At 33.4% G+C, this 14,441-nt stretch overlaps 2 protein-coding genes across 2 annotated transcripts; one reads left to right on the forward strand and one right to left on the reverse strand.

Annotated features, from left to right (window-relative positions):
• Positions 1-76: 76 nt before the first annotated feature.
• On the reverse strand, positions 77-2,878 carry LOC113698783 (alcohol dehydrogenase 1-like). The gene is made up of 10 exons (XM_027218729.2): positions 2,571-2,878; positions 2,227-2,363; positions 2,072-2,118; positions 1,643-1,968; positions 1,465-1,547; positions 1,284-1,359; positions 1,057-1,118; positions 880-975; positions 598-759; positions 77-394 (listed from the first exon to the last, which is right to left on the reverse strand). Exons 1-10 carry the CDS (start codon positions 2,614-2,616, stop codon positions 278-280), a joined length of 1,152 nt encoding a protein of 383 aa, XP_027074530.1. The 5' UTR covers positions 2,617-2,878; the 3' UTR covers positions 77-277.
• A 6,741-nt stretch (positions 2,879-9,619) lies between these two features.
• On the forward strand, positions 9,620-14,049 carry LOC113698786 (beta-amyrin 6-beta-monooxygenase). Its single transcript, XM_027218733.2, has 3 exons — positions 9,620-10,562; positions 13,458-13,645; positions 13,756-14,049. The coding sequence occupies exons 1-3, from the start codon at positions 9,620-9,622 to the stop codon at positions 14,047-14,049; spliced, it is 1,425 nt and encodes a 474-aa protein (XP_027074534.2).
• Positions 14,050-14,441: the final 392 nt, after the last annotated feature.

The raw sequence follows: 14,441 nt of genomic DNA on the forward strand, positions 1-14,441 counted from the left end.
TCCAGAGGAAAATTGAATCTATCAGAGAGAGGTAAAGTAACAGCAGAGGAGTGTCTTGGAAAGTTCATTCAGTGGATGACATATGTAACATTTGAGATATTTTAATAGTCTTTATTTATGTACACTGTGGAGGGAATCAGAAAGGTAAGTTACAAGGTAAATTCTCTGGTACACATGAAGATATTGACCATTTCAACACATATCAATTTCAGCAAACTATTTTATTCATTCACTGCCTTCAAGCTCATGTAATTTGACATTTCGACAAGATGGTGGTTTATGCTCCCATATGAATGATGCATCGAAGGCCCTCTCCTTTCAGCATGTATTCAAATGCCTTGTTGATTTCTGAGAAAGGCAGTTCATGGGTGATGAACTTCTCAAGTTCAAGCTCCTGCAAGCAAAAAATGATTGTTCAAGATAACTTGAGGCACAAAATTAGCACTTGATTCTGGAAGCCAACATGTCAGTGCAGTTGGCTAGTATATGCATAGAATCGATCGTTAATCGCTATAGCTTCCTTCTTCATATAGATGCTTCTAAATACTTTAAATGACAGTCTGGATGATCAGTTTTTCACAGGAGAAATAAGCTTACCTTATTCATGTACTTTTCCACCACTGAGGGAAGGTCAGTTCGAGGCTTATAGTTGCCGAAAAATGTACCCTTGAGTGTCTTTTCATTCAGGACATTGATTGGATGAGTCTTGAATGCATCATCCTTATTTGGTACTCCAACAAGTACAGCAACACCCCATCCCTGCAAGGTCGTAGGATTCAGTATATCCAGACTTTCGGATTACTAATTATTGTCTTCTTGAAATATCCTAATAGCTAGGCATTGCAATTCTTAGAACAAAGGATAAAGTAAGCAGATTACATCATGAACACATTCAAATGCAGAGATCATTGCGTTGATACTTCCAGTACATTCAACACTGCGATCTACACCCCCATCTGTCATCTCTGCAAGAACCTGAAGGAAAATTGTCCCAGGCATTGTGAGCTGAATATTCATTGTCGTCACATTGTAAATTACTGCAGAAACAAGAATTACCTCTTGCACTGGCTTATTGTAGTCCTTTGGGTTCACAAACTCCGTGACACCGAATTTCTTGGCTGGTTGCAGATAAAAGAAAACAAATAGTCAGAAAGCAATAACAAAAATAGCCAAGTATTTTTTTTCTTATATTTCACCTTAGTTTCTCTAGTGATTTAAGTGCATCTATAGCTCAGGAAAGTATGAAAAGATTGAAATGCATGTTATAAGGGCTTCTTGTGCACCTTCTTCAAATCGGTTTGAGTTCAAATCAACCCCAATAATTCTTGAAGCACCAGCCATTCGAGCTCCTTCAGCAGCCTAATCATAAAGAAGCCATAGCATGGAAATTTAGGGGCTACTGCCATAATGTATGTAAAGAATGTTGCTTTTAACGCAAAATTAAAGTGCAGAAAAGATTCTTACAGCAAGACCAACAGCTCCTAGACCGAAAATGGCAACAGTTGAACCCTTAGGTGGCTTTGCAACATTCAAGGTTGCACCAAGACCTGTACCATTAGCATACATTCTCCATGTTATTGTATCAGTGGAAAATCAAAACTGTTAGCATAAAGAGACTTGAATTTCTGAAAAGTTTTCCAACCTGTGGAAATTCCACAGCTGAGAACACAAACTTTATCAAGTGGAGCTTCAGGGTCGATCTTTGCAACACAGCCAACATGTACCACAGTGTATTCACTGAAAGTGGAAGTTCCAACAAAATGATAAATTGGTTTTCCATTTATTGAAAATCTCGACTTCCCATCATTAAGCATCACTCCTCTGTTAGTATTGATCCTGAGGAGGTCACACATATTGCTTTCCTCTGATTTACAATGCCTGCATTCCTTGCACTCTCCTGTGAATACAGGAAGCACATGATCACCAGGTTTGAGTTCCGTCACACCCTCACCGACACTTTCCACAATTCTGCAAACAAAAATTCATTAAGGATCTGAGACAAGTTATTATCAACACCCTAAGAAAGAATATTTTGTATTCTAAGTCAATCTGGGACAAGTTATTCCCATACCCTGCAGCCTCGTGGCCAAATATTCTTGGAAACACAGGGGTCTGACCCTGCACATTGACAAAAGTAAGCTTGTTAAACGTATGAAAAGAACAGAAATGTAGTATCTAACAATGCTAAATTAAAACATAGATGCAACAGATGATTCATAATAGAACCTTGGCTTCCCAGAAGTAAACATCAGTATGGCAAAGTGAGGTGAAGAGGATCTTGAGGCGAACTTCCATTGCCTGGGGTGGTGCTACCTCCACTTCCTCAATTACCAGTGGCTTCCCTGGTCCCCATGCCACGGCAGCTGTAAATTGCAGCAACAAGATTAGACTCAACAAGTGTTCAAAACCAATTATTAGACGAATGATAAACAACTGTTCATAACTCAAACAAGTTAATTGGCCATGCAAGAGGTCTTTCTACAATTCATGAGCCAAATTAGAGTTATACGGTTTTTTATCTCAGCTAAAGCAGAGGAAAGAAATGATGTTAGAATTTAAAGGGGAAGTACCTTTGCAGCGTATCACTTGACCTTGAGTACTAAAGTAAGTAGACATCTTGAATATTCTTAGAGCTTCACTTGTGATGAAATTCAAATTTAAGCAGATGGTTTTGTTGTGGATAAATAGTTTGTTTAAGGTGGATATATATAGTAGCAGCTGAAGTGCAAGTTAAATGCTAGAGTTCCATTATTTTTCTTGGCTTCAGAACAAAACTGCGATTGCTTCGGCAGTTTTGGGATGCAAATCAAAATGGCTGCATACAGATAATACTGCGGTTTCGGATTCCTGGTTTCTGCAACTAGTTGACTTTTGCCTTAAACCAACCAAAAGAACAAAAACAAAATGGGGTAGTTGACCTTGCCAGGTAAGAATCACTAGTTGAGTGTATAATCCATTTGTTTGATACTAACCAAACCTGAGTTTTGGCATACAGTTTACAGATTAGGATGAAGAAAACAAGAAAAGTTGTATTGTCCAAATCCAATATTATTAAAAGATATAAAAGTTTGTTAGAGAAGAGAAAGCAAGCTGGTCTCAACTTGATATAAAAGATTACTAGTAACAATTAAAAATTCTTGTTAGATTTGACCAGAAATGAAGACACTAACTAAATCCATGGTTTTAGAATACTGGAAGCAAGTTTTGATCAGCTGTTTTTGGTTTTGCATCAACCCAGGTTCCTATGAATCTTTGCTCATTAAAAAAAAAAAAAAAGTCTAGTCTTTGAAGAGCAATCTTCTTCTTTCTTTTACCGCTAATTAGAGTAGTAAACCTGGCTGGGGGTAACGTTCATTTCCTTTATCCTCTTGCTCTCGTTCTTTTGAGCTCTTTTCTAACTGTCTTGTCGCTCTTCCGTGTTGTTCTTTATGCTAACTCTTTGGATGTCTCTTACTTGGGACTAAAGTATCCCCTTCCTAAGCTCTCTTAGATCTATTTAGGCCTGTCAACGGTCCGGGTCTCGACCAGATTCTGAACAGACCTGTTATTTTTTCAAGGTACGGGTTGAGATATAGTTTTATTATCCTGATCCATACCTATTTATTCTAACAAAAAAGTAGGTGAGATATGAAATATAAGATTTCGACCCGTATTCAACCTGAACTCATTTAAATAGATTAATAATTATAAATATAAATACTTCTTAAGATAATAATACTTTTTTCCCAAATCACCAAAGCCTAATATTCCATACAAAGTGCAAAATTTTGTCGGACCTTGTTTCTGTTGAGTCGACATGACCTGACTCTGGGACCTATCGGACCTGGTTCTAGGAATATAAGTATAAGACCTGCCAGATTGACGAGTAGAATTCAGAACGGGTTTATTAAAACGGGTTCGAGTCCAGAATATTTAATTCCAACCCATATCCGACCCATTGATAGGCATAGTTCTATTAAGTCTTTTAGAGCTAGACCAAAGGCGTGCTTTGCTTTGTCTAAAATTGACATAGTCATATTGCATCATTATTTGGTGAGAAGATTTCTCAAACACTTGCAATTAACTACAAATATATATATATATAGGCAGATATATGTTGATTAAACCACATTTGTTTTTATTTTTTTAAATATTTCCACTGCAGTAGCTAGTATCTAATAGCCTCAGTATATATTAAGAATCATCCGTATCAATTATCAATAATTTACTACTGAGAGCTACTTAATTTCTCAAATATCATTTTCAATTTCTTTCCAATGGCCAGTACTCTAGTAACTTAATAGGAACCATTTAAACAATTTCAATGGATTTTTGCACATAAGGGCAAACTCAAAGCGCTAAGCTCAGTTGGCCATAACGCCAATTAAGCAATATACATCTGTTTGTTGAGAAAAGTATTTGTCACAGTCAAACTTCTTACCTTATTGTCATACATCAAATACTTAGTTGCATGCAACCGATTTCATGATGAAAAAGGATTTATAGCATTTAAAGGTCAAATGTCTCACTGTCCTTCCTTCCCCGTATCATGTAGATGGAATTGGTAGTTGATATATTTTCCAAGTTCCTTCACAAATATTCACTGGCCACACTATTCTTCACAATCTTGTATCAGTGCAAAGCAATTAAATTTTGAGAATGGCTTCATGCAAAATACAACTAAAATATAGGTGTAGCCAAATAACCAAAAAATATACCCATAAAACAACTTTATATCCATATCGACTTGATATTTAACAAGTTCATTTTCATTTCAAATTATTAATAACAAAATTTGATATGGCTTATTATATTGTTTCACATACAGAGAAAGGACAAATTATAATGCTTCAATCAGCACACGTCAAGTTTAATGTTTCATAGATGAGCAAAGACACAAGGGAGCCAAAAGATTTCCATTTTCCTTGTATGTCTCGCGGGCATATATTTGATATAAGACATATGATTAGCCCATGAATAATTTTTCAATAAGAGGCAAAATCATTTTAAAATTATTGGTTTTGGACCAATTGTAATTCAATACTTATTATTTGAAAGTAAATAAAAATCGTCTTACCTCAAAACCACATAAATTTTGTTTGTTTTGTTTTTCTAATAAAGTTTCTTCCAAATTTATTTAGTATAGGGATTCCTAGTGAGAATTTTCTATCCTTGTAGAGATTTCTATGGAGATTTTGTATTTTTTTCTTATTTTATTGTTAATCTAAGCTTATTTTAGATCTAACTATCAGATTTGAAAGTTTTTGGATCTTGAATCTATTTCAACAGATCCCATCATTAATATTGGAGTTTAAAATTACAATATGCACTAAAGGGAACTACAATGATTTATCTATAGGAAGACAATTTTGAAATTTCTTGTATTTTTCAGATGTTGATGATTTTTCAAATTTATTGTATCTATTAAATTACAGATATATAATTTCCAGTACATGTTTAACCTGTCATTAAAACAGTGATATAAATCAAATCATACTGGACGATTTTCAGTGATCTATTCATGAAATTTGCTTTTATAAAAAAAAAATCACATAAATAATTGACAGGTGTCAAGCCTGTACAATAATAATTACCTACTCAAGAAAAATACAAATTTTGTATATAGCGGTGAGCAGGATCGAATCCACAGGGACTGGGGATAATTCATTTCTTCCAAAGTCCGAAGTCAAGGGGTTTTTTGAAGAATATAAAATAACTAATGAAACAACGAATAAAAATAAACAAGAATTAATCAATAACCAATACGACTCTAGTCAAAGGTTCAACTTTTCAGACACGGTTCATTCAACTGATCATCTATGCAAAGATAATTCAATTACTCATTAATAGATTGGTTATAATTGTCATACACGTGATAAACAACCAGCCTTTCCTTACTTTTTCGATAGTCAAGGTACGACCATTAACTATTTCCCTAACCAAGAAATAACCCTAGGTACGACCATAGGATTTAATTTCTCGATTGCAATAAGAATTAGAAAAGCCGAACCCTAAGCAACAAACGCTACGAGTGTTTGTTTAAGTTAGATCATACGTTTCCCTAGCATGAAACCAATCACGTTAGTCGCCACTAGTATTAATCAATTGAACAATTACGGATTCAATCAATTAATCTGGCATTAGATTATTGGGTTAATTCGAATATCGGGCCCTTGGCATTCAAATAACATAACAATCATAAGAAGTTAAATTAGGAAACGTACAAATACCAATGAATAAAAGAAATAAATAAAAATAATTCGATCTCACAGATATTTGGAACTGAGTTCTCAAATTGACCTTCGACTAGAAAACGGAAATTTAGCTACATATCCTCAAGGGAAATCTGCAGGAATCCATCCCTAACCATTGGTTTTTTCCCTCAAGACTAACTAAAGAAGAGACCAACACGCGTCTCATTTTTTCTTGTTCCCTCCAAGGTAGTAATCACGCGGGATTCCCGCCTTTTCTTCCTCTTTGTTCCCTAATTGAAGTCTACTACTTCGGCCGTCCATTGGCCAACCAAAAATAGAATTCTAATTACAAAAGGAAACTTCTCCAACTAATGCTAACTGTTTCCTAATAAGACATCTAATAAAAAGTGGTAGTTTCCTAATTTTTATCTAATACTCCATGTAGACTCCATCTTGAATTGAGAAACTATTGAAAAATCACCTCTTTTATTATTTTTTTGCTCCACCTTCCTACAATTGGCATAAAATACCAAATATAAGTAGAATCAATCAATTAATACAATATTTGGTAATATAAATGAGGGAAACAATTATAAAATTAATGATAAAAATGTAACCTATCAATAACGCAAAAATTTTGTACCATTTCAAGTATATTTTGGCATGGGTTGAGATGCCCACTAATTTGCGACTTCTACACAGTGTAATTTAATGTAGTAGGTCTGAACACTTAACCTTGAAAATCTATTCTATTATCTTTCTATTTTTATACAATTGCTTAGATCACTTAACCTCGAAGATATATTTCTACAATTGCTCATATCATTCTATTTTTCAACTCATTGAGAAACAATTTGGGATAGAACAAAAAGATATGTGTAGCATCTAAAATTTAATTAAGTCAAATTGTGAAAAGGATATGCAATACTAAGATCCAAAAATAGAATTAGTCAAGTACATTAACAAGTCAAATAGAATTAGTCAGGCACATTTGCGTCGGCATTTTTTATTCTTCAAAAGTTTTCTTTTGAATAGATATTCATACAAAAAGAAAAATTTTAAAATACTAAACATAGAAAACATTGAAACTAAATAGAATAAAAATATTTGACTCATGCTCAAGCTAATAATTAGTTTTCAATAAATAATAATTTGTGATTCAATTTTGACTATTCAAATTGATGATGGTAAAGTATCATATGCAAGAAATAGATATTCACTATATAGTTTTTTCAATTTTGTAAATTTGAGAATGGACATTATAAATTTTTGAAAAGGATAAATTATTAAAAAGATAGAAAAAGAAAAAATTCATTTATAAAAGAAAAACAAAGAATAAGAAATTGAAATAAGAAAGCTAATTTTAGAGGCAATCTTTTAAGTTGTTTAAGGTATAAAAAATTTTAAACAATAAATTAATAGAGAAATCAAATCTTAAATGGACATGGCTTTGACCTATAATAAGTTGCAAAGAAAATAGATTAAAAAAAAACATGATAATTACTAAAGAAATTTTTATCAAATTATTAATTAGACAACATAAATAGGTTAGTATGAGTATTATCATAAAATTATAGGATAAAACAATAAGAAGTAAAAATATTCAAAAGTTTAGAAATAATAATAAATAACCAAATCAAATAATAGGAGTAGAAAAATGGAAAGTTATGAACAATTGTAAAATTTCTAATCTATGTATAAAATGGAAATATGTGATATCGAAGACAAACAAAAAAGAAACACTATGGATTGATTGGTCAAAAATAAAAATATGTATCATTAATTCAAACCTATATAAAATAGGGAACTAATGCCTTTATAGAAACTTACTAAATTAAGGAATGTTACCATGTAGTCAGGGGTTCAAATCTTTGTATAGTAAAAACTTTTAAAAATGTGCAATAGTGCACTTTTGTGGCCTAGAGAGCTGGATTTCTTTTCCTTTGATCCCCTTAGCCAAAATGGATCCTTTCGTAGTATAGTTAGAATGGGAGTAATGTAGATAAATTACCACTAATACAAATAATAATAATAATAATAATAGTAATAATAATGATACTTGATTGTTGCCAGAAAAGAAAAAAAAACAAAAAACATAGCACCTATCCAATGCAGCAATGTATCATATAAGATCCGAATAGCAATAAATAATAGAAAGATCCTCTTATAAGGTAATAAGTTAAAGAGATGGTGTGAAAAATAAAAGCAATAATTCTACTATTGGAACCTGTATAGTTTCAAAAATAGGAGTTACAATATTCTAAATTAAGTCTATACATAGCACAATTGCCTATATACAATGTATACAACGTATAACCATCAAATTGGTATAAATTGGTAAAGTGGGAGGATTAGGAATTGTAAGTAGGAGGTCCTCCTGTGTTCAAAACCTCCCACTTACAAAACAAAAAAAAGAAAAGAAAAAAAATCAACATTACAATAGTTTTGGAAGTAATAAATTAATTGAGAAAAATTCTAATTGAAAAACTCATTAAATCATTTAGGGATTTTTGTATTTTGTCATTAATGAGTTTTTCAATCACAACCTTTGTCATTAATGAGTCTCATTAAATCCCTCTAGTTGGGAGGTTTTGAAAAACTCATTAAATGAGACAAAAAACTTTTGTCATTAAATCCCTAAATGAATTAATGAGTCTCATTAAAAAGTTGTAACTGAATTAAAACTCTAGTTGTTTTTTGCCATAAAGTCCTTCAGTTTTTCAAATACTATAAAAATTTTTAAAATGTATTCTAAAAGGTACTCTAAAAAGTAGTCTAAATTTTTTTATGTTTAAAAAATATTCCAAAATATATTTTAAAAACTCTACTACTTTTAAATATTCCAAAATATTTTCTAAAAATATTCTAAAATATACTCTAAAAACTCTGCTACAGTAAATTTTTAAAAAATACCGCCAAAAATAGCTAATCCAAACGGAGCCACCAAAAAGTTGTATTTAGGCATTTGACGAATAATTTGAAATTCCCCGAAATCGCTCTAGTTATTTGGTTTATTTAAGAGGTTTTGAATTTATAATTCACCAATTATTAAAACACATTTTAAACACTATAATAATTTGTGATGTATAAATTCAAGTACTTCCTAAATAATCTAAACAATTAGAGATATTTGAGAGAATTTCAAATTCCTTCATCAAATCTCTCGATACAAACGAAGCAACAGAATTTGTTATGAGGACAAGTGTTGTTGGCGTCAACACTGTGGATTAGGAAAGTGAGATAGAAAATCCCACATCCATTTCACAAGACCGTGTGGATATATTTCACAACCAGATGCATTTCCACCGTCATCCGTTCACCAAATATATATATATATATATATATATATATATATATATATATCCGCGTATGCATATACCCCTTGCAGAAGGGACTAGACAACAGATTCATCAACTTTTGTCTGTGTAGGATTGAAACACAGGAATATGGAGGCCTTTTCTCTGTATTTCCTCACCATTGTAGTCGTCTTGGTTTCCTTCATTTTTCTTGGCTTTCTAAGTCAACGTTTCAAATCTAAGACATCCATACTTCCAACAGGCACATTTGGATTGCCAGTTGTTGGAGAGACACTTCACTTTTTCTCGAGTGGCCCAGAAAAATTTATTCATCAGAGGATGGAAAAATACTCGGCAGAAGTATTTGCGACCTCATTGTTTGGGAAGAAAGTGGCTGTAGTTTGTGGTGCAGCTGGGAACAAGTTTTTACTTTACACTGCAAACGACCAGCTTGCTCCTTGGCTTCCTTCTGCAGCGTCCAAGTTAATGGATTTGGTAGATTCTCCTGGACAATCTGTCAGGCAAGTAATTTCAAAATGTCGAACTTTTCTTCATAATGAAATCCTGAATCCGAAAACTTTGAGACAGTACATAACCATAATGGATGCCCTGGCAAGGGAACATATCAAGACAGAATGGGATCCTTCCAAAGTGATACAGGTTTATCCTCTTTGCCAGAAGTATGCACTTTCGTTGTCATGCAGATTGCTCCTTGGCCTTGAAGATGCTTGCCAGATTCAAAGAATATCTGATTCTTTCTGGATCATAATGCAAGGGTTGTTTTCAATGCCCATCAATATGCCTGGCACCAGATATAATCATGCTTTGAAAGAGGTCAAAAGGGTTAAGCATCAATTCTTGAACATCATCGCCAAGAAGAGAGACATGGTTTTTCAGGATACAGGAAGTGCTGGTTCCGACGTATTGTCTCGCATTCTGCTCGAGGGAAACGCCTATTCCATGTCCGATTCAGAGATTGGTGCCTATCTTTTAACTTTAATGCTTCCCAGCTATGAAGGAATAAGTGCAACAATCACATTTGCCTTAAACCATCTGGCTGAGCTTCCCCATATTTATGAGGCGGTTTACAAAGGTACGTTTTAAAAATCTCATCCATTTCATTTGCGGTTATATCCAACGAGAAGCAGTTAGAAAATCAACCAGTGGGCTTTGATCCATTGGCCATGGGAGACTCTTAGAGCTATTCCGTGCATCAGGTCAAGATTTTGATACCAATTGGGTGTATATTCAAATGGGGACTTGAATGACAAACTTCTAACATTTTCAACTTAATCTATGAAACAAATTAAATTTAAGAGACTTGCGATGCAAATAAGATTTAAGTTTTCTTATTACAACATCCATGGAAACTAGATAGGCCATTCTCCTAGTTGTTGAACTAAGATTTCTCCTCCTTTCATATCTTCATCAACGTGTGGGGTTAATTCTTGATAGAAAGCTAATATTCATCTAATTTGAGCAAATCCACCTAAGTAGTTCATCTAATTTAAGCAAATCTATCTAATTAATTTCTTACATAGAAATTCATGTAGATTACAGTCATAAACTGAACATGAACTCCTCATTATTTAAAAAGAAGCTAAATGATGCTGTAGTATACAATCCAGAGGTGGATTTCCTTTCCCTCTAGGCTTATACAGCCCTAGCAGGGATTTCCATGGTATAGAAGTAAAACATTATTCTTGCCTAAAAACCAGAAGACAGTAATGCACCTCGACTAATCAAATAACAGTGATTTGATTAGCTTGCTTCTGCTGCCATAACAGCCTAACAATACAGAAAGAGAATAATTAAAGTACTTGCATTGGAACTTCCTAACAAATATATGTTGCATGAAAAGAAATTAAAAAAATCATTAAGTATATGGTAAAAGATAGCTGCCACTAAACTATTTATCGAATCAAATTTTGACCATTAAACAAATTTTGCCACTAAACTATTGATCGAATCAAATTTTGACCATTAAACAAATTTTCGTCACAAATTGATCACTAAACTAACTAATCAATATACGTGTGACTATTGTGTCGATTAATACTCTTAATCTATGAAATAAGTAGAACACATGGCAAAGTGCAGGGATAGTTTTGTCCACCACTTAATGATTAAGAGCAAACCTATGCCACATGTTTGCTTATTTCATAAATTAAGAACATTAATTGACGCAATGGTCACGGGTGGACTGATTAGTTAGTTTAGTGACCAACTTATAATGGTTTAATAACTAAAACTTAACCCGGCCAATAGTTTAATGGCTGCCGAGGTTTTTTGCCAATTATCAACTATGCTGGACCTGAAATCCTATCATTGAATTAGCACAAAGTTATCCTCTCTTGTATAGTCCTTCGGAAACCTTAAACTTCTGCTTGTATAATGAATCATCCTATTTGTCAAATGAACTGTAGTAAATTGCATGTTTACATAAAACTCCACTTTTGATGCCCACTTTTGAAGTTTTATGCCCACTTTTGATGCCAGCAAACTCGTACAACATCTGAATTCAACCAATGAACTCAGATGACAAAATTTTGTAGCAAACTGCTAAGTGAATTTGTATAAAAATTGATTTATTCAATAATAAGATGAAATATTCTCCTTAGTCCAATAATCATGTTTTGCTTCGTCAGTTTATCCCATGGTTCTGGATTTGGTGCCAATATTTGAGCTTGCATATTCTGTTGATTATAATTTCTAAAAGCAATCCCAAGAAATTTCACTTATTTCTTGTTCAATAAATTTCTCAAAGCTATTATATAATTTTTCATACCACATTCGATCTTATTTCACAATGAGAACTCAAAATTGGTTATTACAAAACAGTCCCAACTCCCAAGGATATTAGGACAGCCATTTAATACTATGTAGGCAACCCTTTTCTTGTGAATAGTTCTTTACACCAAAAGAATGACCAATCTATATATGAATCATTACATGACTGTTAATTATACTGTACAAAGTCCAATAACAATGCCCAATTTCTCTATAAAAAACCGTGGCTTAACCCTGCAAAAAAAAAAAAGAAAAAAGAAAAAATGTTGCTTAATCCTAGACTTAAGGCATATAATTTCCTAATTTTTTTGTCTAAAATTTTCCATTAGCCATTCTTATAGAATTTTACTCCAACAAAGGAAATTAATCAATTTCCATAAACCATCAACATAGAATATTGCTAGACTAAGTAAAAGAACTCTCGGAATTAGAAACTAATAAGCCCTGTGAGAGTATACTTGACACTTAAAACAAGGCCAATGTTTAATTAACTAATAATTATAGAACTTCCAGCAAATTTTTAAAAGTAACAGGCTTTTGGTGCAACTAGACTAGTCATCCGTAACTAGACTGTAATGTTGAAAATTTCCAATTTAATTCCTAATACGAAAGCTCAAAGTAGGTTATGTTCACCTTTTTTTTTTTTTAAAGAGTATTTTACATATATAGCCCCCATAATGTACCGAAACATACCATGGTCATTAAAATTGATAGTAAGGGTAGTTTCGAGAAGAAAATTAAATGCACTAGTTTTTATGTATATATATGTGTATGTGTCTATATAGTATATCATTTGAAATAATTGACATATCACTTATCCATTATTGGAGAAGAAAAGGTCGTCGACTTCTTTAATTTAAGCTTGCAATTGTATCAATGTCTACTCAACTTATATACGCAACTCAATACCTTAACTAATAATTTTCATTTGTTTGTGGCATTTTTACTTCCTACTAGGATATTGATATTTTTTGCTAGGGAGAAAAGAATTGCATTCATACATAATTACAAAGAAAGTGAAATACCTATAACATGTCCTGGGACTTAGCTTAAGTTGTAGAAACAATAGTTAGATGATCATGAGACTTGTAATTCGACTCTCAAATTCTCCCACTTTCGCTGTCTTCCTTATAACGTTTAGAGTTTCGCCTTGAAAAAAATATGGTAACTGGCATGGTATTAATCATTTAATGCGCAGAACTTATGGAGATTGCCCGGTCAAAAGCTCCTGAAGAACTATTAAATTGGGAAGACGTCAAGAAAATGAAGTATTCTTGGAATGTGATATGTGAATCGATGAGGTTAACACCACCTAGCATGGGAACCTTTCGAGAGGCCCTGATTGATATCAATTTCGCTGGTATAACTATTCCAAGAGGATGGAAGGTATGCACTTTTTCTGCTTACTCTACACGACAAATTACAGAAGAAAAACAAGAAACAGAATTTGACGAGTGCTGCTACTTTTGATCATTCATGAGAGCTTGCGCTTTCAGATGCACTGGAGTCCATTTACAACCAACAAAAATCACAAGTACTTTCCTGATCCAGAGGCTTTTGATCCCACAAGATATGAGGGTGATGGACCGACATCCTGCACATTTCTACCATTTTCTGCAGGACCTCGTATGTGCCCGGGCAAGGACTATTCCATGTTCCTGATACTCGTATACGTATATAACGTGGTGACGAGATTTAAGTTACAAAAACTGATTCAAGATGAGAAGATGCGATACCGTGTTGGTCCTGTTCCTGCCAATGGCCTCCCAATGCGCCTGCAAACACATTGAGATAATATGCAGTTTCCCTTTAAGTTCAAGAATCGTTATCTTGTAATTTTGAATGTATCTTATCTTTCAACAGTTATGGAGAAATGGGATTGGCAGTATGAAAGTATATCCATCTTTGTAAAATTGAACTCAGTGAGGTCATAGATAGGATTCTGAGTTGAAGGCAGTACCATTTGTATTGTACCTTTTTTTGGTTCTATGGATGGCCTAAGGCCCTAACTGTTGCAAACAACAAATCTTGGGGTGGTCACCCCTCTACAATCAGCTCCGAGTAGCTGGCGTAGCTCATCTGGTAGGTTCCGTAGTCTCTGGAAGCCGATGCTCTTCTTTGCTAGATATTTTGCATTCCCATTCTCTGCAAAGAAACTGATTGACCTGGGCAATGAGATTAT

This window comes from Coffea arabica, chromosome 7c (genome assembly GCF_036785885.1).
Source record: "Coffea arabica cultivar ET-39 chromosome 7c, Coffea Arabica ET-39 HiFi, whole genome shotgun sequence".
NCBI classification, from domain to species: domain Eukaryota; kingdom Viridiplantae; phylum Streptophyta; class Magnoliopsida; order Gentianales; family Rubiaceae; genus Coffea; species Coffea arabica.